At 34.8% G+C, this 26,435-nt stretch overlaps 1 protein-coding gene across 2 annotated transcripts; it reads right to left on the bottom strand.

Annotated features, from left to right (window-relative positions):
- Window positions 1-86: 86 nt before the first annotated feature.
- On the bottom strand, window positions 87-26,435 carry LOC125057379. 2 transcript variants are annotated; one of them, XM_047661039.1, is made up of 17 exons: window positions 26,152-26,435; window positions 17,623-17,840; window positions 15,973-16,219; window positions 15,545-15,574; window positions 14,709-14,852; window positions 13,645-13,813; window positions 13,295-13,455; window positions 12,936-13,142; window positions 12,585-12,655; window positions 9,598-12,512; window positions 9,291-9,417; window positions 7,183-7,308; window positions 5,826-6,011; window positions 4,862-5,027; window positions 3,904-4,112; window positions 3,125-3,372; window positions 87-2,544 (listed from the first exon to the last, which is right to left on the bottom strand). In XM_047661039.1, the coding sequence occupies exons 1-17, from the start codon at window positions 26,226-26,228 to the stop codon at window positions 2,356-2,358; spliced, it is 5,490 nt and encodes a 1,829-aa protein (XP_047516995.1). In that variant the 5' UTR covers window positions 26,229-26,435; the 3' UTR covers window positions 87-2,355. The 2 variants fall into 2 exon arrangements, with proteins under 2 accessions (XP_047516995.1, XP_047516996.1); XM_047661040.1 differs by lacking the exon at window positions 15,545-15,574.

Below are 26,435 nucleotides of genomic sequence, written 5' to 3'. Positions count from 1 at the left end.
TAAAAAACAAAATATTATTAGGGTTTGAATTATATTTTGTAGTCCAATAAAGAAGTTCTGCTGAGGTAGATATAAAAAAAGTAAGGTAATATTTTAATAATTTATTTCATCATACGTGTATAACATCGACACATTGCCAAATGTATTTTACATTCGAATTTATATTACAAACAGTTTACTTACTAATAAAAAAAAAATCTATTTACAAAATTGTTTTATCGTGATTTTAATAATAAGTAAATCTACGTAAATATTAAAGTATGTTCTCATTTAAGCACGCTCGTGAGCAATTATTTTGCCTATTCAATCATCAAGCTCTAGGACAACAATAAATGTATTTTTATGGAATTTTCATACAGTATTTATTTATAACTAAACACATTTAATTAAGGGTGATGTCAGGCCACACAAATTCAGTAATATTATATTTTATGACCACCACGGCAGCTCTGACACCATGTTATTTAATTGTATATTATATTCATTAAAACATAAATATATTAAAAATGAAGCCCTGTATAAAATTGTATCTACATTTAAAGACATGGACAGACCAAGTTAATATAATAATTATTTTCATAAACACTCTTGCTAAAAAAAAGTTCCGATATTATTCGTATAATTTTAAAGATCAGTCTAACATTCGATAAAATTTACATTTTTATTTCTACCTGTTATGTATTAAATAAGGCTATGGCCAAATTAGAGGCCAGATGTTTTAGTTGACTGAAAAAAAATAAATTCAACGTTTGTGTTTACAATATAAAACCTTAGCCTCAAAACAAAGAATTGCTATTAGAAAAAAAAGTTCTGAAATTATTTTTTTTTCTTCAGGCTACCCTGTAGCGTGGTGTATAGTTTATAAATGTACATTAAATACTTTAAAATCAATTATGTTTCGAATGTGACAGGTACGCATTTAAATATCTGTTTTTGAGAATTCAATAACCTAGAAGGATTAATAATGATGTATTCGCATACCAACATTGTCGCTTATTGCGTGAATTAATGAAAATTTCTATATATCCTGTATGCAACGTATCCATGAATAGGGCTTCGACTCGTCCAACAGTACAACTCATAAACACTTTGTGAATAACGACATAAATTATAAGATTCGGAGTGGAGACTCAGCGCATACTGAGACACCCGTAAGTCCGTTAGTCCCGAGACCTATCGCTAAGTGCGGCTCACGTATTTTAAAAACGTATAGGACTTTGACATAAGGGAGTCATTGTGCGTGCTTAGTCTCGACTCAATCTTACCCAAAGACACTCAGACTAAGACACCGTTCGCACAACAATCATTAAATAAAATTTATTATTATGTCAACCTTAACCTATCAGCTACAATACAATTATCTACACTTGCTATGCTTAGTCTTAAATAATTTGGTGTAAAGATCCGTCTTAGAGTTTACCTAATTAAAATTGTTTTATTTTATTACGCACCTATAATTCCTTGAAAATATTTTAAGTATCTACATTGTTTGATCCAGTGCTATCTTAATAATGGTGCGTGGGTAATATTCATGTTTAGCGTTAAGTATGTCATAAACGCGTATTAACAAACGCGAGTCATACTCAGAACTTAGTCTCGTCTTTATTTCTTATCCTTAATCTAAGCTTTAATCTTAGAGATTAGAAATCAGTTCATGACAGTTGACAGATGACCACCGGATCAAATATGTAGATTGAGTTAGGATTTAATATAAAATCATTACTTAATAGTGCAATGGATAAATGCCTTGAAATGCGAGTATTTCGCAGTAAATAAACGAGTGTTAGAACATAGAAATATGTAATTATAAAATTGCAATGTGCACCATGTTTTTCTAACAACCATAATAATATTAAACTAGGAACGGTTTTACGTCATATAATTATGTATGATTAAAATGTTGCTATTCAAAACTGATAAATCTAGCAGATTTTTGAATTTGTAGCGACTCATTCCACGACGTAAGCTGTTCAGTGGGTATGTAAATATTACACTTTAAGTAGTAAAAACCGATTCAAAAGTAATTTATAATAAAAGTAATAATTTAATTTATTTTCGGTGAATATAAAGTTCCGGACAGCTTATATAGTAGAATAGACATAAGTGTATAACCAATACATGTAATCATAAAAGTCTATTAAAATTCCTTAATGCAAGCGAGTATAACCAAGGAATCGTGCTTAGGGGCCCTAGATATGATCAGCGTGATTAAAGTCAATAATATAATTTGTATGGGAATGGTCATATGACCAACATAATATCTTTGTCATACAAATTGTATTACGAAAACAAATCACGTCCATCTCCAAGACCCCTGACTGCCATTTATACCGATATTTATTGAGACATTGTGCTTTATCTGAAATATTTAAGGGCTGAGACTAGAAGGAACTTTTCTATAAATAAGTCGGAATCGAGGGCGGCGATGTGAGCAGCCCTGCCAACCAAAGCGCTTGCCGTGTGGGGCAATGCGTGTTGAACGTCATACCGTACCACGGCTACTGAAGACGCACGAGCAGCAAGTGGTGATACCATGTTGTGGACCTGAAAAGTCGTCTCCCAAATTATTATTTGATAAACAGAGACTAAATAAATAAATAAAAAAAAAATGTGTGCGTGTACTAGGTGTACACACGTAAGAAGTGAAACTTCTTTATGACCTTATTTTTCGAAAAATGATCTACTATATGCAACTTTACAGAAATTGGTTAAATAAAGTTAAATTAGATAAAGTTTAACAAAAGGCTTTTATTATCATAGACATGAATACAAATACAATTATTTCATTTTAACTTATTACTGTACTACTATGTAGTACTAAGATTATTACAGAATTTCATTAATTGTAATAGAATTATTAGTATTACTATCATTGTTATCGTTATTATATATTTTTGTTACTAATGGCTTCGAATCTCTTCGGATCAACCGTGGTAGGGACAAGAAAAAGATGGCGCGTAACCGAAAAATGTGACAAATGTGTGTAAAAATTTTTTCCAACCCCGATAAAGAAGTTTCACTTCAATAAATATATAAAGTGTAGCTTTTATTTCATTTTACAAAGACTAGTGAACAAGAAATCAATAGCTATTCGAAGTGAATACTTTATTTCTGCATTGGTTACCATTTCCCTGTAAGCTTGTCCCAGTAACGAAGTGTCCTTAGCAGCCGCTTTGCAAAGCTCAAGCCTCGCGGAGTGTAAAGGTACGTAACGGTCCTGTCCAGATCCACACAGCAGGATATGCTTGAAATGATGTAACTGACTCCTTTCACTAAGCCGATATAGAAATGACTTCCGTGGGTCCGACGCATCGCGCAGAGACAGTTGAAGAAGCGAGCCAGACTTCTTCCACTTTTGCATAAACCACATACCTGTAACAGGTTAAAGTCTTAATTCTTATGACACAAGAAAAAGTCTAGAGATACCATTGCCACGATTTAGGGAGTGCCGCTGGATGGAGTGAATAGCTGATTTACAATATTATTTCGTTTCTAGCTCTGCAGTTATTGAACTTATAGTATGATTAATCTTTGAAGAAATAGGTAGGTTTCGAGAGTTAACTTTTAAATGTTTTTAAACAAATAAAAGTTCCTTTACTAAAAATATTATATCTCACAAACTAATGTTTGTAAAATTTACGCAAGTGTCTTTTTAAAACTAGTAGCGCCATCTATGTGCCAGCCTACGAACTTTTCAGCCGTTCGCGAATTTTGACTCGCGATTGTTGAACTCCCAAACTTTATACAAATATGTTAGGGGTACTAGATAGACGCTAACGTCTAAATCTTTTGACAAAGTTGCACAACAGTTGTACACGATTGCATCAGACAGATTACAGAATATACACTAATAATAAAAATAATAATATACAGGTATTAAAGTTTATTAATGAATGTAATTACCTGCATTAACAAGTCCACTGGAGTTATACAATGTGCCCAAGTGTGGACCACTAAGAGAGAGGAATGTATGTAAACGTCCAAGGAAAGGTTTCATTTGTGGTCTAGCCAGAGCAGACCGAATTATGATTGTGCCTAAGGAATGTCCCACGAAACTCATTCTTGCTGGTTCACCGGCGTGCTGTACGTGGGTAAGTATTTCTTGAACTAGCCTGAAAAGAAACCGTCAGCTTCTCAATATGCAAATATTTTTTTATTATTCTCATTAAACAAGTTTTAGGAACAAATTGGATATTGTATTTTAATGTGTTGAAAGAAAAAAATATATAAAATACTAGCAGACCGGCCAAGCGTTGCTGTGGCTAAGGTTTTTGTTATATTACATAGTAGCAAACTATTCAAGGGAAACGGTAGGAGAACATTAAATTGTTGCTTATGTGAAACGTTGGTACTTTCAACACAGCGCCATCTGTTAGAATTGTGACCATCATATAATAAACAAATATTTTGCAATAAAATGATATTTCGGGTATAAATTGAGATGTAAGCTATGCTATCTTTTTAGTTAGATCAAACTGCACACGGTGTGCAAATATGATTGAAATCGGTTAAGTAGTTTAGGAGTCCATAGCGGACAAACAACGTGACACGTAATTTATATATATTAAGATAGTATATAACAAATATAGTAAATCCTGCAAGATTTTTCAAAGTGAAATGCATTTTTTATTAGCGTTATTTACAAAACATTTGTGTCTTCCAATGAGGGTCTTGGGCTTAACCTCGCCATGCATAACAAAGATGGTTGTATGCCTTTTTAGTACGAATTAAGAATTGTTATGAAGAGTTATTACTTAAGAGGGAGTAGGCCGAAGATCGACTTTCTTGGGTACGGGGCAAAAAAAATAGTAAATTTAAAACTACTAAAAAGTATTTATATAATAGAACCAAGTTACCATACCTATCCGTCATTGTATCAAAATCGGAAAATGTATCTCCTTGATTTCGCTCCGACATAAGGAAGTCCAATCGAGCTCCTGGCAGACCTAACTCTAGGTAGGTTTTGACTAAACGCAGATCCGCAGCATTTCCATCCAATCCATGGACACAAACAATGATGTGAAGACCTGGAATTGGTAAGTAATGATACTAAAATTTCTTGGAAACAGTCCAGTTACGATTAATTCATATTGGTTCGTGGTAATGTTCATTAAACAATAGGCCTTATTCATAAGAAACAAACCAGACAGTAATTGTATCGTTTCTTTTTAACACACCGTCAACTTAATCCGATAGAAAGAGACGAAAGAGTACTTTAAATAGAGAGTTAATTAGACTGATTTAGTTTTTACGAATAAATGTTAGTCCGTCTATTTAAGAACAACATGATACGTCCAGTAGTAATACTACTCACTCACTAAGAACTAATGATCATTCTTCTTAGAGTTAAAGTGATTCGGCACCCAAAATACTTTTACTGGGAAGATGGTTTTTTGTTTTTTTTTTATAGAACAGGGGGCAAACGGGCAGGAGGCTCACCTGATGTTAAGCGATATCGCCGCCCATGGACACTCTCAATGCCAGAGGGCTCGCGAGTGCGTTGCCGGCCTTTTAAGAATTGGTACGCTCTTTTCTTGAAGGACCCTAAGTCGAATTGATTCGGAAATACTTCAGTGGGCAGCTGGTTCCATAAAGTGGTGGTTCGCGGCAAAAACTGCCTTGAAAAACGCTCAGTTGTGGAACGGCGGACGAGGTGATACGGATGGAATTTCGTATTCTGCCTCGAAATAGTTAGGTTGTTTATTATTAGTAAAATACTAATTAGGTTGGAATGCCTGACCAACTAAAATACTCAGGCGATGTATGATCAAAGAACCAATGTTACTATGAAGATCGTATCAAAATAATTGTTTTAATATATATACCTTCTGGGTTAAACATTCTGTACTCATCGCTGATATGAAAGTATGGCAAGGAATTCTCGACCGGTGGGAAGTCAGAATATATTGCACCAGGATATTTCACACTTTGTCTAAATTCATCTCTACATTTTACAAACAGTCTTTCCGATTCCGCGAGGCCGAATATACTCACTAAATTGCTTTCACGCTCTGAAAAATAAAAACAAATTGGTAGAGTTATTGTCCTCGTCTGCGTTGGACGAATTTTTTTAAACGTAAATCTTAATTTATCGTTATCTAGATATCTAGATCTAACCGTTATTGGTTTAGCTATTTAACCACGAGTAAGAAACATTCACTCAGACATGCCAGGGGTATGAGTCAGAGTGATATTTTGTTTTGTAAACCAATCATAGAGCCTGGACAAAATCAAATTGGTTGCTGATTTTTTGCTTTAACATATTTTTGTTATTATTATTATTATTTTTTTTTAATTTATAATGCTACAAATGTAAATTTTTTTTTTGTATCTCACACACTGTTTTGTTGTGTTTTTTTAATATTTTTATTACTCTTTAATGTTAATATTCTACGGTTTAGATATTTGTAAATATGTGAGGAACATGTATACTAACTTTTTTAGTATAGTAGTTTATTCTAAGAGTACATTGTCTTCACATATAATTATTTAACAAATGTAACAAAATATTGTAAACCTATTTTCAAAGAGTAAGTATGGAGTTTCTTGCCCATTCTTCTCCACACGAAACTACCTTTTGGAAGGGGCGACTAGAATCTTCTTTATATTTTTTTTTGACGTTCAAAAGTGCCATTTTAGATGGTCTAATTGAAATAAATGATTTGACTTTTGACTTTTGTAATACGGAATTCAAACTTAATACTAAACTTGACTTAGTTACCATAATAATAATGAAGACAATGTTGTATTGGTACAAATCCTTATACCTTACAACAATGTTCTTAGAAGTTAATACTAATTCGCCAATGTTTCGGGTTTTATCAATGACACTAATTATGAGAATGTTGATATTTTCCACCTCACCAAAGAGAATGCGAGTAAACATTTGAATAGGCGAGAATAGGTTTAGCAGTAACAATTTAGTTTTTTTAAAAAAATATAAAGTATTATTGTTTGTTAAATGTTAAATTTCAGTTTGTTTCTCTTTTTGCCTATTAATGTACCTATGTAATCTGTTTTGGCTTTGTATATTGTCTAAGTGTTTTGTTTTATAATATGAATATAGAATAGATTACTAAGAAATAAATACAATTAGTCCTTATCTGTTTGTAAAGCTGTAAAATTATAATCGCATTTAAAGTTTAAGTATAGAAGCTTATTTGTGTTAGTATTTGGTAGTACCTTTATTATTTTCATTTCTAGAAGCAAGTTCTCCCGTACTTTGACTTTTATTGAGAGTGCTTGTGGCTGAAGAGGCTGACACGCTTGAAGATTTTTGAGGCCGTAACTTTCTCCTCTCGATTATGCCTGGAAATATACAAAAATGTCCTTAGTCTACTTGTATTGTGGATTTATACATTTTGTGCTGTCATGTTTTGTTTTGTTTTCCTTTGCTCTGTATCATATTTTTTATTTTCTTTGGATACATCCAATGTGTGTTTTATTTTTGACGTGACAACGTCTTATAAATCGGTGGAGCCGGCTGCACGCACGAAAAAACATGATTCATGCGGCGTTACCTCGCTCTGAGGCGTTCCATTTAAGGCTTGAAGTGCAAGCGAGAGCGCGAAGCGACAGAGAGGCACAATCGGACTCCGCGCTCTTCAGCGTTCGACATCTGTCTCTTTCCTACTTGAGTGAGCGATTCGTGACGTTGTCACGTTCAACTATCGTCAGTAAACCGACTTTACAGACAACCGATTTTTTTTAACTTTTTTCATTGTATAGAGATGTATTAGACCAGTGCCGATAATTTTTGAAACCTAAAAAAATTACAGTAGGATGAAACCCATTAGAAAAGCAGGGGAATATGATCAAAATGAAAGGAAAAATAAATTACGGTCGATCTGAGGTCGGGAAGGGGGAGGGGGGGGGGAGTTTTAAGGGTAAAAAACGGTTTATCTCGATTTCCGGCAAAACTACAAGTCCTATCGAAGAAAGTTAAATGGCAAAGTTGTAGGTAATAAAAAGATCTAAAACTTTTGTTTTCACACATTTTTCACATAACCTCAAAATTTATGTGAAAAATTCAAAAAACCAAGTTTTTGGTTTTTTATTTTTATCTTTAACAAAAATATATTTTTTTTAACGAAATTTGGTGAAAACTTACCTTTCTATGTCCCAAATACACTGTAATTTATTTGATTAAAAATATTTATTTGTTCACCTTATTTTGAATTAATATCGAAAAAACACCCTAATTTTCAATCGAAAATTCTGACGTCAAAATTTCAGCTTTTTTCAAAAAGTTGGTGTGCTTTCAGTTCGTTGAAATCTCTACTTTCCTATGGTAAAAAAATATATATATATTACCATAGTAATTCTTCTCAGAAAACGCAAAAAATCGTATGCAGTAACGCCCAGACCTGTCATCCCCTTCCTTACTTCTCTATGAATCTTCTTTAAATTATAATCAGATGCCTATTTATTACTATTTCAAGATAACTTATATATACCTGAGTGACCTAAAAAAAAAATTTAGCCTTTAGATGGGCTAAAATTTTCGTATTTCATAGAGAAGTAAAGAATTGGATGACAGGTCTGGGCGTTACTGCATACGATTTTTTGCGTTTTCTGAGAAGATTTACTATGGTAATATATATATATTTTTTTACCATAGGAAAGTAGAGATTTCAACGAACTGAAAGCACACCAACTTTTTGAAAAAAGCTGAAATTTTGACGTCAGAATTTTCGATTGAAAATTAGGGTGTTTTTTCGATATTAATTCAAAATAAGGTGAACAAATAAATATTTTTAATCAAATAAATTACAGTGTATTTGGGACATAGAAAGGTAAGTTTTCACCAAATTTCGTTAAAAAAAAAATATTTTTGTTAAAGATAAAAATAAAAAACCAAAAACTTGGTTTTTTGAATTTTTCACATAAATTTTGAGGTTATGTGAAAAATGTGTGAAAACAAAAGTTTTAGATCTTTTTATTACCTACAACTTTGCCATTTAACTTTCTTCGATAGGACTTGTAGTTTTGCCGGAAATCGAGATAAACCGTTTTTTACCCTTAAAACTCCCCCCCCCCCCTCCCCCTTCCTGACCTCAGATCGACCGTAATTTATTTTTCCTTTCATTTTGATCATATTCCCCTGCTTTTCTAATGGGTTTCATCCTACTGTAATTTTTTTCACTTTTTATTTATTTTAAAGGCTATCTGCACTGGTCTATATCTGTTTTGTTTCCTAAATAAATAAATACAGTCTGGTGTGTGTTGCGTACACAATTAAACCGATAATAATTTCTTTTAAACTAAACAATACTTTAAGAGAGACATACCTTCACAAACATGATATAGTGGATTATCTAATTGGAGACTTGGTGGCTGTTCCATTTTTTTGGATCTGGATGGTGTGGACGACTTACTGCTTTGACGGCTGAGCATTGGCGATTTTGACGGAGGATCCTAGAAAACATGAAGTGAATAAATTATTCACCATAGTTAAAATAAGTACGAACGTAAAGAGGAAATAAATTAACAACTACCGGGTTTTGAGTTTTGATTTGCGTTCAATTTCATATTAGGTATCAACATTAAATTGATATAAATTTAAAAGCATTCTAACAAATAATCTGTTAAAAATACCTTAAATTGGTCCGGAGGAGGCGGGGCATCTCTAAACTGCTGAGGGGGTGGCAAATGCTCATAATCATTGTCTCCTTCAAAGTGGCTTAAATTTAGTTCCGATTTTGCTTTACCCTGGTACTTTTGGACTGCTGCAATTGGACCACCTTTATGTTTCTTACAGGGTCGGCCAACGGTCAAACTTCGGATTTCAGCTGCAATTAGTTTCTCTGTATATTGTATCCTGTCTCTCAACTTTTTATCTAATGTATTTGATGTTTTTGGTTGTGGTTCAGGCTTTGGAGGAAGCTCCTTTCTGTTATAAGGGTGTAAATTATCTGCAATTGTTTGAGATTTTTTCACAGCCCCTTCACTTGATTTTGAAGTGGATGCATATGATTTGCCTTGAATCGCACTGAATGAATTATGTCGTTGATTAACTTTACGGCTTACTTCTGAACACTGCTTGCAAGCGGCAGGACAGGTATCAGATGTACAGCCTGTATCAATTCCATTACTTTGCATTACCTTATTATATTCACACTGACTATCGGTGCATATTGAATCACTACAAATTGTACACTCCTCACATACTTCTTTATCACAGCACTCTATTTTACCCTCTGGCTCATTATCTTCAACTTTTACTGCTAATTTCATTAATCTTTCTCTTAGTTGTTCGCCATTGAGGACACTTCTTTTAAAGTCTCTTAATTTCTCACTATCTCGTTTTCTGGCCTCAGTGGGAGTTTCATAAATTTTATTACTTTCTTTTGGATTTACTCGGTTTCTAGGCGGTGCAACGTTCTGGTTTACACTACTACCATTATCCGGAGATGATGGAACCGAACTTCTTCCGCTTGAGACCCATCCGCTTTGTTCACTTAAGCTTGAAGTAGAACTCGAGCTCACTTTATCTTCTTTATTAAGAAAATTCTCTGGAGGCAATATCTTAAAATCTTTATCTGTGATATCTAAGGGTGGTGAATCAAATGCAGCAGGTGGTGGTGCTAAGTTAGGAAGTGATTCAGACCCAAACGTATTATTCAAATTTGGTTCATCTAAGACGGATGCTGCACTTCTACAATGTCTTAATTCATTTCCATGATCTAGGCTGTAGGGAACGCTGGCTGAGGATTCTAAACGTCTTAGTTCAAATGGTATACTCTCGTCACTCGACGAAGATGCAGCTTCCGACATAAGTTGACTCATTTTCTCTGAAGGTTTATGTTTGGAGCGTTTATCAGGTTTTCCACTTGACCTTCCACTCCTTGGTGTTGCTAAACCAGACTTTGGAGTAGCCCTGCCTGATTTGGGCGTTGCTAAACCAGACCGCGGAGTAATTCCACCAGACTTAGGTGTTGCTTTACCTGATTTTGGAGTAGCTCTATCGGATTTCGGAGTGCTTCGATCTGATTTAGATGTATGGCGATCTGATTTACTATCTCTTGATCTTATAGAATGGTGACTGCTTAACGAATCACGACTAGAGTTTATTTTTGTAGTTTCTTTGCCTGCCTGATTTGGTTTCGATTCCTTTGAGCGACTTCTTTTTTGTCTGACCGAGGCCATAGTTGAATGTGGAGTTGATGGTGGAGTTTTTGAATATGTTGATTTGGATGTACCATCACTACTTCTATCTAAAGTCATAACAAACCCACTATCGTCACTGCTTTTACTAGATTTTTTATGATAGTTGTGAATAAGACTTCCCGTGGTAAAATCATAGCTCCAATCACCTTTTTGTAAATAGTAATTGAGTTCGTGTCTTAGTTGATTTCGTGCTGCTTCAATATCTATATGTTGAGTGTCTACATTTTGCTGAAACACATGCGTAGAATTAGATCTATGAACATGCTTACTTGATACTAAGTTACTTTGATCAGTCACTTGAATTTTACCACTCAGCGGTGGAAAAGAATTACGCGGAGGCAACATAGGACGGGGTAAATTTACAGAATAGCCTCTTTGAAATTCTAGCGGATTACGAATACTATTACTAACTTGCATTGTACCCTGATTACCGAAAGCATAACCGTAAATTTGGTTTGAATTCGACTTGATCGCTCCATTATAATTATATCCTACGCTATGAAATACATCGTTGTTGCCGCCATGGTTGTTGAGCGTACATGGGTTTTTGTATTTTTCTCGGAATTCACTAATATTTCTTCTATAGTCGTCACCTTTAGAAGCACATCTTGTTGTTGTACTAGTAGGATATGAAGTAGTAGTTACACTTCTAGGAAGTGTGGTTGGTTTTGGTTGCTGCGGGGTTGCGTACGTCTTAGGATAATTTACTGATGCATTCGAGTTATTTCTAACATTCTTAGTCAATGTCTGAACGCTTAGTGGAGTCATATTTTGTGATATTCGTAGTTGATCTAACGATTTACTGTGTCTCGCAGGCAAAGTGCTAACTCCACTTGTTATTTCATGCTTTTGACCGAGCACTTCATTCCGATCTGATTTATCTTTGCCCACACGCGTATTTGCATTTTTTGCTCCAGTAATGTCTAATAGTGTTGAGGCGGAATATCTTGATAATTGTTGCCCTTGTTGGATCGAGCAAGACGAAAAAGCATTATTTGGTGGCAATTGAATTTCAGTTATTTTATTATTTTGAACTATGTATCGGTTTCGCCCTGTTATTTCTAGATTTTTGTTGTGGGGTTTTGTAAGTTCTACTACGCTTTGTTTAACTACAGTTCTTTTGGGTGAACCACGTGCAGATTTTTGAGGAGCCAAAGTTAGCGTTGCTTGTACCACGTTTGAAGATGCCTTCCCAGTAGTATATAGTGGTTCTAACACATCCATATTTTTTGGTAGTGTTAACGTCACTCTTGACGCTTCAGATGAAGGCCTCCTTGACTCCATCATGGAGCTAACGCTGCAGGCACAATCTTCTCCGACCGATTCGGAGCATAAAAATGGATCTGAAAAAGTTTTAAATTTAATTACGTATTTAAACTTAATTATTAGAATATTGAATCAATTTAAATATTTACCACTGCCTGATTTACTTGCACTAGAGTTCAAGAAAGATCGCCGTCTAGCAAATTCTGCTGTGTCTTGATATCTGAAATTATGCATTTTATACTATTTTTTTTGAGGTATCATTCAAAATTGATATACCTTATAAATATGTCTAACTTTTTGCGTATAAATAACCAAGTCATAATTACATCATATCTGCAATTAACTAATTAAAATCTATAACAAAAAATAATAACTAAAATATATTATTAAAAGGAGTCCCTTCGGTCTCCTGTGATGTCAACTAACCTTTTTTTTACCTATTACCGTTTCGATCATACAAATTAACGTACAAAAAACACGAATACATTAAAAATACTAACCGATCTTCAAAAATTATGGGCATTATATGTGGGTCGCCATCTAATGCTATGCAATGTACAGGCAGAGGTGGAAGCAGGGCTAGATATCGGGATCTTCGCGCCATATCACCTACGCTTTGATATGACTGATAATTACTATCGTAGCAACCTGCCAGCGAGTGCCGCGGATTGTCTAGCACAAAGAAGCACTCGGCGAATCGCTTGATACTGTAAAAAAAACAATCATATTTTGTAGTTAAGTAAATTTAGAATATAAAAATGTGTTAAATAAAAATGTTTAAATTTAATGTAGTGAAGGTAAAGTAATTATATTTGTAGATACGAAATGAACATGAAGTTTTTAGAATCATTATTTTTACCGAAGAGCGTGATGTCTAGCAGCTAGAGCATGATGCACGTGTGGTCTATCGGAGGTATGGTGTAAGAATGCACGCCATCTAAGCGTTACCTCAGCACATAACCTCGCTATGTCATGTGCTGCCCCCGTCGCCCATTCTTCTTCTTGTCCAGCGTCTGATTTCTGAAAGGAATGTGATGACGATTTCATTACTCGATTATATATAAAATATAATATAGCATTTTTATGTTGCCTGAATATATAAAATCTTTAAATATAATATCACTTAGTAGCTTTAATCTTTAAATAGCTTCATATTCTTTTTGAGAACATTATCTGCTACACATAGTTCACAAAATTCAAATCATTTACCTTACAAAGATCGCCGATATCTGTCATTCTTTGAGCGACTTCGTCGACAATGGAGTTAGATGATTCATCAGGAGTTAACGTAACTCCGGTGGAACCACACACAGCTAACGCACTCTGCAAGCCTTCTAATGATCCAAGAAGAATGCCACAAACTTCGGCATGCACTTGTCTGAAATCATAGAATTTTACGATTAAATTTAATGTAATTAAACATAGTAAACCTAATAAAAAAATTCTACACTCTTTAAGTGTAACTAGTACTCTTGCTATTTCCGTGTAAATTGTGTATACAGTGTGACGAAAAGATACAGATTGATAATTTAGCGAAAACGGTGCTGACTGATTTACTTTTTATTAATAAAGAATTAAATTAATGGTAAATAGGTTATTATTTACCACATCTCCGTATTTCTGGTAGCTAGTAGGTATTACATAATGTCATAAAAAAAAAAAAATATGGAACATAAGATACAGGTATCACTTATACCACGTCATTAAATTTGAATCTGTAGGCATCCTTACTCATCGGCAAAGAAGACAGAGGGTGTACATAATATTTTCATAAAAATATTACGAGGGAATATTTCGTTGAAAGCCCAAGCTCTTAGCCCTGCCTTGCGATTCTGTAACTCACTTTCAGAATGCCAAATCATAAAATGACTGCTTCACGACTGATTTGAGAGCGACCGCCGATGCGAAAATCGCTGTGTGAGTTCGAAAAGTGAGTTACAGAATCGCAGGGCTGAGGTGACTCGTTTACTCGCCGTGTATTGGTATTACTATGTGCCTATTTAACGCGTGGCAAAGGCAATGCCACGCCATGGGGGAGGGAGGGGTTAAAAATTTAAAAAAACATCACGTGATTAATGGACAGCCCCCGAGTCACTTAGTTGCTACAGGCCTTTACACATATACAGTTATGTTAAAGCATATTGGAAGTTTATCATTATTGTTTTTCTTATACTTTAAAAGTAATTAAATGTGACACAACAAAGTTTGCTGTTTCATCAATAAGGTGGTTATAATTATTGTTTGGTTCAATAGGAAAATGAATAAAGATCTACCTGGCATGTGCAATTTTGCTCGAATTCCCACCAGCACATTTCCCGCCAGAACCGAAAAGAATGTTCTCAAAGCTTCCAGAAGCGTTGAAGCTTGCTCCTGCGCTTTTCACCAGTTTACCCCATTGTTTGCTGGAGCGTGGCGTACTAAAATGTAAAATATTAAAAAATTAGTTTCTTACAGATACGAAATTCTTTTGCATTATCATATTACGCTACGATATATCAAATATTGCAGCGTTGTTGGCCTTCAGTGTTCGACTCTCACCCCTGAGGTCGTAGGTTCGATCCCCGGCTGTGCACCAATCGACTTTCTGTCTATGTGCCCATTTAACATTTGCACGAACGGTGAAGAAACACGTGGTGAGGAAACCGGTTTGCCTTAGACCCAGAAGTCGGTGGCATGTGTCAGGCACAGGAGGCTGATCACCTGCTTGCCTATTAGATTGACAAATTATCATAAACAGATACATAAATCTGAGGGTCCGAATTAAGAAGGTTGTAGTGCCACTGATATATTTTATATCCAATATTTATGATAAAAATCCTGCTTATATATGTTATAACTTTGGTAATGTATGTTTATTAGAAAATCCTCATTTATATATAGTGTAAATGTATGTTTAAATGTCGACTACTACATATATTGGGCCACTCGCTAGGTGAAGTTCGTGTAGAAATCGGCCCGACTTTATTTAGACCACTGTAATACTGTGTTTTATCCCTATAACTCCTTATAGTCATATAACTATATAAGTTACTAGAGCGTGCTATGTAGTCTTTTAAATTTAATTTAGAAAACTGAGTAACAAACAAAAGTTATTAAAATGCGTACTTACCAACTTTGAACATAATGCATGATGCTTTTCCTGAGAGACATGTAACAAACGAATTTCCTGACATTTATTAGCTTACAAAACTGATAATTAGCATGCATTAGGTTATGTGATGACTTTTCATGCTGAAATGTAAAAAAATCAAATAAATTGAGAATCTTTCGACCTAGTAAAAAAGTAGGTGGTCTGAAAAGTTCGTAGTCTGACATGAGCACTTTTTTTTGACAGAATTTGATTTGATTATAATATGATAGCGGTTTATTATAGTGGTCATACATATCTTAGAATAAACAAAACTCAGCATTATTTATATGTGTACATATATATTTCATATTATATATGTATACAAATAGCTTTAGTAATTATTATTTTTTATTAAAATAACATAAACGAGTTAAGAATTTTGATACGTTTTACTTAATTTTACTTACTTTATATAAGGTTGGTGCAACGCGACCAGGCTTGCATGGATGGTGATAGAGATAGCTGACAGGTGGAAATAGTCGAACAGCACAGGTAAATGATAATGCAAGCCGTTCGAAGGTTGGAAGTGGAGTTTCAGCACGCGGCAGGAGACTGGTGCTAAAGTGCTGGACTGGACACCTTCGCTGCACCACAACTCCACTCCGAGGCTCCATTCTGCTCTCTCTAGAGACTCCTTTAGATTGCGACTGTCAACTATAATAGAACATATTGTATATTTCTGATTAGATCAGCTCAAATATAAATGTAACTAAAGTCCCCTTATATCTTTACTAAAAAAAGTGCGTGCGTACAAAGTAAACATATCAGAAGTGAAACCTCTTTGGCAAACTAATTTTTAACTAACAACTCTTGTTTATATTTATACAAATCTACAAAACTTTAGATTTCAGAGACTTAGAGGGAGGGGAGAAGGAAGATATGTTAGGAATTTAATGAATTTAATTGTCATTAAAATATTAAGTGTCGAAAATTAATACAAATTATACATTTTTTTTAAATTTATTTCTTCGATAATAAAAACACGTGGCCTTTTAATTTACAATTCGTTATTTGAAATTTCAATCAATTTCACTTCAAAAATTATTTTCTTAATTAGATAAAAAAAGTTGGAAACTTTATACAATTCTCGGGGTTACGAAGTTTGAATCTTCTATCATTAATTCTTGATTTCATTGTGCCATATATCTTTGTAGTTAATTTTATGTTTTCTAAAACGTTTCGTGTAACCGAGATGTCACTGGCCTAAATCGTGTAAGAATCATTTTGCATATTAGGTCATCCTCTGTGGCGAAATGCCAGCAATTCCAAGAGCAGATATATCTTTCCCCGGCTAGTGTAAATTTCTTCAATCATGAAAAGGTTGTGTAATCATTAATATATTCAATTTGTTAATATTAAATGATAATATTCATTTGCGATGGTTCCCAATGTTAGTTATTTCGACTATGTATTTGCGTATTATTCCCACGAGAATGTAAGTGCGTGCTCCTATTTCACCATGCCTCCTGCCGATAGAGAACAAAGCTTTATTTTTAATTTATTTTATTATAATTAATTAACTATTAATTGCTTAAAATTTCATGTGGAACGTAGTGTAATGGTTTTAGTGTAATAAACATTGTGTAAAAAGAGTGGCGGAGAGTTTATTGCCAGTTCTTCTCTTCCGATCTACGCCCTTGATTTGAGAACTGGCAGTAAATGAAAAATTAGAAGTATACATTGTTGTTACCTATAATATGAATAAATGATTTTGATTTGAACTGATTCGAAGACACAAGAAGAACCGAACAATTATATTAAAAGCGGTTAAATTATTAATAAAAATAAATTAACAGTGGTTTATTATAATTATTAATTAAAATGAATTAAATGTGTTTAATAAAAACCAACTCTTCGTCAAGTTCTTTAAAAAGGACTCTAGATGGAGGGACATAAAACCAGGCGGAATTGGGTAGTGGGTATGATATAAGTTTGTTAATCTGTGCCTAAACATGAAATGGTTTTTGGTACTTACAATAGTAGACTTAGATGTTAAGAGTCATTGGATAATATGCGCCTGGAAAGGTAAATAATAAGGATTGAAATAGTATTTATACCTAGCAAATGCGCTCTGAAGTGTACAATGTCCCGCAAAGTGATCTCTTCATTTCTGTACATAATCTGGAAGGTTCTAGAGGCAGCCAGGCCTCCAATGAGAGAGGCGGCGGATGCCGGCCTCCCCGTCCTCGCCGCTCCATTGCCGCTCGATACAGTAGCTTCAATCTGCACCGGTACTTTCGGCGAGACTCGTAAACCGATGCGTACTTGGTAGAACCTGGAACAGGGTTAGTATTGGTAAAGTTTGCGAGAAGTTTGCAGTGTTGACCTAGTGATTTCAGTGTGTCTCTCATCGCTGAGATCGTAGGTTCGATCCCCGGCTATGCACCAATGGACTTTCTATGTGTGCATTTTACATTCGCTCGAACGGTGAAGGAAAACATCGTGAGGAAAACGGCTTGCCTTAAACCCAAAAAAGTCGACGGCGTGTCTCGTCACTGATTTATTATTGGGTTATTATATAAGCACAGAATTCTAAATGTCTTGTTCATATTTTGTATTAAAAGCAGTCTGTGATATTAGAAGATTGTTGCTAACACTACCTATGCTACCTGCATGGGTAGTACCTAGCCAAGCGCTTTCGAAATATTTGGCTAGCTAGCACCGAGATTACAGCTGATATCATCAAGCCAACTGAACCAAATCTGCTACACTATTTTGTCATGTGAAATGTACAACGTGCTGATTATGTTATCATGAGAACATATTGGTGCAAAGCCAATCTTGACCATTATTCTTTAGTATCTATGCAAGATGCGATTAATATTTATTTTTATTTATTTATTTATTTATTAAAACTTCGTTGCAGAAATAATACAATTGACACAATTAAATGAAAAGGAGGGCCACTGGCGGCCTCATCGCTTTCGAGCAATCTCTTCCAGGCAACAACTGTGAAACTGTATTGAATTAGATAAGGTGATAGAAGTGCAAAAATACATAATATATATTGTTACTAGCTGACCGGGCAAACGTCGTTTATCATTTATAATAAAAAATAGGGGTTGATCGTAGAGGGGTGAAAGTTAGGGGTTGTATGTATTTTTTAATGCTGTATCATAAAAAAATAAAAACAGAAAAAGATATCTAAAAATAAAAAAAAATATTTAGGGGTGGACTAACATTTAGGGGGATGAAAAATAGATGTTGTCCGATTCTTAGACATACCTAATATGCACACAATATTTCATGAGAATCGGTCGAGCCGTTTCGGAGGAGTTAACCACAAACACCGCGTCACGAGAATTTTATATACCTATTAGATTTAGACAAAACTAATGGAACAAAACAAAACAATTAATACTTATGTAAACAGTGAACAAAAAGAAAAACTGCACATGAATCACGATCATTTTAGATCAGTTTCACACCAGTGAGTACGAAAGTTAGGGATATTTCTACGTAAGCAGCGCCGATTTATTAGCTTCAAAGTAAGACTAACTTTTAATTTTATAGCGTTAAAAATACCCTTCAAAATCCTGATACCGAGAGAGTATGAAACATAGGCGTCTTATTATCCGATCTCATAAATTATTAATTTGATAAAAGTAAAAAGCTTTTTCTAGATAGTCCTAGACCTATAACAATACTTATAAACTTTAATTTTTGGGTTTTTGTGCAAAAAGGCTCAAAATAAAAGGTGATACATGCAGTGAAATGCAGAAGTATTCAAATAAATCATATACAATATTGGTCATGGTCTAAGCTGTAGACGCAGAAGGTATAAGGTGATGCCTTCTTTATCTCATATGTGATGCTAAAGAACTTGTCCCATTTTGTAGCACTGGTAACACAAAATGCCTGGACCTCGTGGTCGCTGTTTTTTGCATCTTGTTGAGTGAAGCGATTTTTTTTGATAGAAAATGCCTATAGAAATTAAGTTACAATGTTATCAAAGGCAAATAAAGTCTTTGATCCCTTGGAGGATGGGATGAGCTTTGGTATGGGATGCTACTTGTGTGGACAAGCAAGCCCCATCTCACTTCCCTCGGACAAGCACAAACGCGCGGCCGCAAAGCTGGCTAAGAATAATAAATGGCTAAAATATAAGACTTTCCTCAAACTTGTTAAAGTGCACAGGTGTTCATTAAAGATATTAGTTGGCCAAATAAGAGAGTACCTGTGACCCTAGAGTTGATACTTTCCTCGCTCAGCAAATAAGTATCACAGGAAATGATGCCAGCATTAAAGGTACACTGCCACAGGTCCCAAACTCTTTCTATTTGTTTCTGTTTTCTATTTATCCGTATTTAATTATTATTATTTATTTTTTTTAAAGACAATTCACACCAATTGACCTAGTCTCATGCTAAGCTGGTGAAGCTTGTGTTATGGGTACTAGGCAACGGATATATATACATATTATAGATAGATAGACATATAAATACACACTTAAACACCCAAGACCTAAGCGCAACACCAAATGCTCATCACATCGATGTTCGTCTCAGCCGGGGATCGAACCCGGGACCCATGGATACGGACTATAAGGGGTACTAACCACTAGACCGACTAGTCGTCAAACAAGGTCAAGACAAGGTTAAGAATATTGTAAATACTGTACTGTAATAAAATATATTTGTGTATTGTGAATTAAATACATTAAAAAAATCTAAGGGTGGGTTTTAGGTTTATTTTTGTCTTTTTGTTTGTTATGTCTCTTTTTCTGTGTGCATAAAAATACTAATATTATCAAGTTTCAAAAGTACTGTCCTCAGTGGCTTATTTTCACTTTGAAAGCTTCCAAAGCTTAAACAATGTGCTTGAAGGATCAAAGATAAGATGAAGGATCTCTACTCTTTAACACTTTACTCTTAATAAAGTCAAGTTTCATAAAGGCTATTTAATATTTAAACTAAGATAGAACTGAATTATTCAAATTTTTTGTTGTTTAATATATTAGATTTTACTTTTTAAATTTGGTTCTATGTCTTAAAAAAATATGAATAAAAAAATTGTAGATGATCCAAAGTAGTCTTAAAGTGTTTAACCCAGTATAGCTGTGATTCTATACAAAATGTAACCTCTTGGGAAGAAACTTGCGTGCCTATTACGAATTAATCACAATAACAAATATCAACCAAAATCTAAGTAACGAACGAAACCGACACAAAGTCCGACAGCTAATAGGCGGGTCCACACAGAGCGAGCAGCCTCGCGCGGTAAGTCCGAACCTCCAGAGTGCGCGCGACAAACGAATGAGGTGCCTTTGAGCAAAAAGCCGAAACTAGATGGCTCGGGCGCTCGGTCGCTCGCCCGCGGCAGCGCGCACGTTTGCGTCGGCTGAGGCACGTCCACACTAACCGAGCTGCTTGCCTCGCGAGGCTGCTCGCTCTGTGTGGACGCGCCTATTAACGAATTGAAGCGAGTCTATTAAATTAATAAACATTCGATATTCCTACAACATTACTTACAGGAAATCAAGAGTTTGCAGTTTGTTTAGAACTGCCGCACTGACTTTTTTTGAATAAAAAAAGTTCGGTTATCAGTAACGTTAAATTGAGAGTAATTTATTAGTAATCAATATAAAATCTTGTACTATATAACTTCAAGCGGCGCAGTTGATGCAGTTTGTTTAGAACTGATTCAATAATTGTTAACACTTTGCTAGAATTAGTACTACCTAACAAAGAACATGCTTACTCTGTAACGTCCAATAGCGATATTGATTGCGTACCCGATCTCAATGAGTTTTAGTAGGCACGAACCCAGGTTGGGATATCAGCTACGGATATTGAGAGAACTTCATTCAAAAACGTCGGTATTGGTACTACAAAGTTCGCTGTCGCTACGAATGTTACAATTGCCCTGTTTTAATTTAACGATCAATTCAATTTCGATGTAGTTCTTTTGATGTCCGTAGCGCCGATGTTATTGAGATCGAGTTCGCTGTAAGTATTGCTATTCGAAATTACTGAGAAAGCATGTTCTTTGTTAGGTAGCACTAATGCCAATAAGTAAGAATATCGAATATTTATTATACATTTTTTTTTCACAGTGGTTGCCTGGAAGAGATCGCTCGAACGTGATAAGGCCGCCAGTTGCCTTCCTTTTCATTTAATTATGTTTAATTTTTGTTATGTTAATGCAACGCAATAAATAATAATATACACGCTTCAATTCTTTAATCGCTTTCTGTACTAATGCTAGCAAAGTGTTTATTATTGAAAGGCCGGCAACGCACTCGCGAGCCCTCTGGCATTGAGAGTGTCCATGGGCGGCGGTATCACTTAACATCAGGTGAGCCTCCTGCCCGTTTGTCCCCTGTTCTATAAAAAAAAAGCACTTCTATACAAACTGCATTAACTGCGCCGCTTGATTACATAGTACAAGATTTAACATGGATTACTTATAGATTACTCTCCATTTAACGTAACAGATAACTGAATTATTCACAAATAGTCATCCGTTTAACTGTTTTATCTTTCCTCAATCAATATATCTCCCGTAGCCCACTTTACGATACAATAATTACAAATTTCACACAACATCAATTTAAAAACCTTCTAGAAAATAGCTATGCAGGATTGTCTGTAAACATTTTAGTAGTATATGTGTTGTTGGATAGAAATGGGTCATGTCAAGAAATACTAGGTAAATATTAGCTGTATCGTGCAAGTTGGAAGCATTGTTTGAATAGAGGTCATTCACTTTTTGCTTTTTTTCAGTTTTATGCGGTACTTCGGTTTATGAGTACCAACATCCACTATTCTCTGGAATTGTAAATAAGGAGATCATAATATTACTATAAAATCCTACGCGCAAATACCAGGTGTCTCAAAAGAAAGTTTACATTTATGCTTTATTTACGCTAGTGCTTTAAATGTGCATAGATCTTCATTACACCACATTTTACGCAAAGACCCCTTACTTTTTAATTATATTGTTCGATTAAATGAGTGCCGCGAATGCGAGGGTCTACATTTGGTATTATTTTTAAGAAATAAATTCCCAAAATGTGTACTTTAATAATGAATAAACACTTTTTTGATACACGATTTACTTGAGACAACTTGTATATGTCACCGTAAAATTGTAAACACCGTTAGATTGTAATATATCTCGCGAGATTGTAAACTGTCGAAAGATTGTGAACCTCAACGAACTGCTTACAATTTAAGGTATTATTATTCGGTAGTTATATGAAATTGTTGGGAAGTAAAATTAATCTGTAATTGACCAAAGAAGTTTGAATGATAACTAAGTTAGTGTAGTACAATCTACCGAATAATAATACGTTAAATTGTAAGCAGTACGCTGAGGTTCACAATCTTTCGACAGTTTATAATCTCGCGAGATAGATTACAATCTAACGGTGTTTACAATTTTACGTTAACATATATAAGCGAAAAGTTTTATAATATTCTTATTATATTCTGCGCCTGTTCCCTAATAACTTATGTTACCTGTTCTTATATATATGTTTAAGGATAAGTGTAAATATACATATATGTATATTCACAGTAAAGGTAAATAAGTACGAATACCAGTAGACCTGCTACTATAACATAAAGCGTACTTAGCGTCTGAGATTTATAAATTAAAAAAATCAGTGTTTACAGCTTGTCTTATGTCCCTTTAATAATGTCTCCAAGTTTATTCATACTAATTCCATTCAATTGTTTAAATAGTAGCTCAAACGAAAGGTTCAGGATTGAAATAGAATAGAATCTTCTTCTATGGACTAGTTTTTCAGAATCATGGACCAATGTAACAAAAATAAATGTTTCGTGGTACGAAGTGCTTTCGTGAATTTGTTTAATCTAACACACGTTACAGCTGTAACTAGCAATAGACTCTCAAAACATTTACGGTATTTTGGCGAGGTGCCAATAATTAGGTTATTGCTACGGGAAGGTGTTAACGGTCAAGTTTTATTCGACATTAATATTGAGCCAAGGCAGTAAACAGATTATGTATTGTTATTACAACCTCGGTGGCTTAGAGGTTTATGCATATATTGGACAAATTCGATAATCCTTGTTGGCTTACCGGAAGGCTATTTTACTTTATTTATTTGGATGAAGAAATCAGCTGTATAAAATGTCTTCTGAGCTTATACCACCTAAGAAATGACCCCAGAACAGCCTTGCGATTCTGTAACTCACTTTTCGAACTCTCAAAACGGTTTTCACAGCGGCGGACGCGCTCAAATCAGTCGTAAAGCAGTCATTTTACGATTTGGCATTCTGATAAACAATAAACTACAAGCTCTCTCCTTGTGAGTTACAGAATCGCAAGGCTGGTGCTTTCCTCGCTCAACGAATAAGTACCTATCGCAATACAGTAAGAAAATGCTGCCAGCATTAAAGGTATACTGCTACAGGGACCAAACTTTTAAAACTCGTTTTAATTTTTTATTTATCCATTTATTATTCATTTGTACCAATTCTTAAAAGGCCGGCAACGCACTCGCGAGCCCTCTGGCATTGAGAGTGTCCATGGGCGGCGTTATCACTTACCATCAGATGAGCCTCCTGCCCGTTTGCCCCCTGTTCTATAAAAAAAGAAAATTTTAAATTGGTATTATTACAAACACACGCCCACAACCTTACCTACTCGTAATTATTTAAGAGATAATAATGATATAAAGTACCAAACCAAAAGACACCTTTTAACATAAAAAGTTTTTTTAAACTAAATTTATATTTGACTCAAACATTTTACGTTGTTCCTTTCTTTTAAAATACTGTTACTTAAGAAGTATTATTATTTTTAGTCCATCCTTTCGATTGGCATAAAAAAGGGTGTTTTTTCCTAGACGAGACAAGTAATTTTTAGAAAATCATTCAATGCAGTAATTCTTACTTTTATAATAAAATAAAGTCTTATTTCAGCAAAATATCCTATCTACGATATAAGGTAATTTCCCTTGATGTCCCATAGTTTTGGGACGCCCTGTATAATACAGTTTTTGCCAGGCCACGCCGCATCTAGAACCTATATATATAATAAATTCCGCAAGGGGTTTTAAATATCAGCCAACACTGGACCATGGAGATAGTATTTTAAAACTAGTTACATCTCCAGCTTTGCAATTTTCTTACTTATGTCGAGAGAATAAAGGCTTAAAACCATTCGGCCATAAAATTTCCCGCTTTAAGTGCACTTACAGGAGTATCTCATTTTGAGACAGTTAACGTAATAACGTCATTACGTCAAGCTGCAATTCAATAAAATTTAAGCCTTGAATTGTTACGCTCAGTAAATCTATTTGCAGATGTAGGAACGGGATTTTGTTTTTAGTTTAAAAAAATAGTTACATAAAGACATGAGCACCATTCTAAATTCAAAATAATAGTCGTACAAGTAGGTTTTCTACAGAATAGAAAAAAATCACCCCTTATAGAATAATTTTCAACTCACAATTTTGGTCCGAGTTTCGTTATTATTTTTCTTCTATTGTATCTTATGACAATGACCTGATTGTACGTGGTCCGGTACAGAGGTGGAGAGGCTATCTGTCACTCAGGTCTCCTGTTACAGAGACCAGTCTCTCACATACACTTCCTAATGTTATCATCTTAGTTTAATCATTATAACCTTGTATGTATATGTGAGAGAAGAAATAAAGATTATTATTATTATTATTATTGATTTTTAAAGCGTTTTTTACAACTTCTGAAAGCTAACCTCTGCTCGGAAATACACTTGCTCGTAGGTATGGTTAATCAAAACCTGGTAAGGAAAACTTCATATCATGTACCAGGCACAGAAGGAATATCAGTGATACGGTACAGAAATTTGTTTGCCTCGTGTCCCATTACTGGAATTTATACTAATCAACTTAAAAATCCATCCATCTGTTTCGGTGCTCTCCCAAAGGATATAACTCCTATTTCACGACATTATAATTAAAATTTTACGTTTGTGTGTGTAATACACACATGTATGTCTGTGGTTGGTTACGTACAGTGTGTAAAATTTAAAAAGTTTATTGGCTGGAATTGGTCCTAAACATGTCGATAAAATAGACATCTTGAGTCTCTCACTATTATATTTAAATATTATTGTATATGCATTATATATGAAAACGTCTGAATATTATTGTCGATGGTTCTGTTCAATCCATTTTATTTTCGGTTTTCTGTCTATACAGAGAATTTTACGTAGTCAGAAATAACTACTTTTTGATATAACTTAGAATAAAAAACCATAATTCAATACCACGATTTATTAGTAGGGCATTGGTAATTTTTTTAAATACATGTAACATAATAAAAAGCACGTTGCATAATAGTCCTTATATGAAGTGTCTTATCTAGTACACGAAGCGATGTGGCACTTGATTTGTGCGAATGTCTATTGCCCTAATTCTGAAGACTCGCAAGAAATATATGTCAGAAGCTTTTAATGCTTTGAAATCACGACTAATTAAAGTTCTCTTGTGTTCTTTGAAATAAATTTATTTATCTTCTATGCAATTTTTGTCACGATCCTTATCACCTGTTATCACTCGTGGACTTATCAAATACGTTCTCCGCTGAAATTTCCTTCTGTCACAGAAGACCCATCCTACTCTTACTTACCCTCGTTGGAAGAGATCGACATTGTAGAACTTGTACAGTTCAACGGAGAACTCGAAGGTTGCCTGCAGGTCGGTCATGGTGCGTAATAGGGGTGACAGGCGCGGGTGGCGCGGGGCGCCATGCCGCCGCCGCTGGCTAGGCCGGGCCCGGTCGCAGCCCTGGACACATTCTCCTAGCGATCACTGCATCCACTCACGACCACACCCCATAAACACTCGCGGCCGTAATTTTCACGCAGCGCCGACGAGCGTACAGCGAGCAGTGCGGGAGAATTTATTTTTCGG

The sequence above is a fragment of the Pieris napi genome, chromosome 16, assembly GCF_905475465.1.
Source record: "Pieris napi chromosome 16, ilPieNapi1.2, whole genome shotgun sequence".
Lineage (NCBI taxonomy): Eukaryota > Metazoa > Arthropoda > Insecta > Lepidoptera > Pieridae > Pieris > Pieris napi.
The sequence above is the reverse complement of the archived record's forward strand: the minus strand, read 5'-3'. Positions and strand labels throughout refer to the sequence as shown.

Bases quoted from the DNA above. Each gene is read 5' to 3' on its own strand.
- LOC125057379 (XM_047661039.1), bottom strand. From the start codon at position 26,228: ATGACCGACCTGCAGGCAACCTTCGAGTTCTCCGTTGAACTGTACAAG. The intron at 15,575-15,972 runs GTAAGTAAAATT...CATGTCTCTCAG, and splicing joins TTGCACCAACCTTATATAAA to GAAAAGCATCATGCATTATG. The intron at 3,373-3,903 runs GTAATTACATTC...AACCTGTTACAG, and splicing joins CAGTGGACTTGTTAATGCAG to GTATGTGGTTTATGCAAAAG.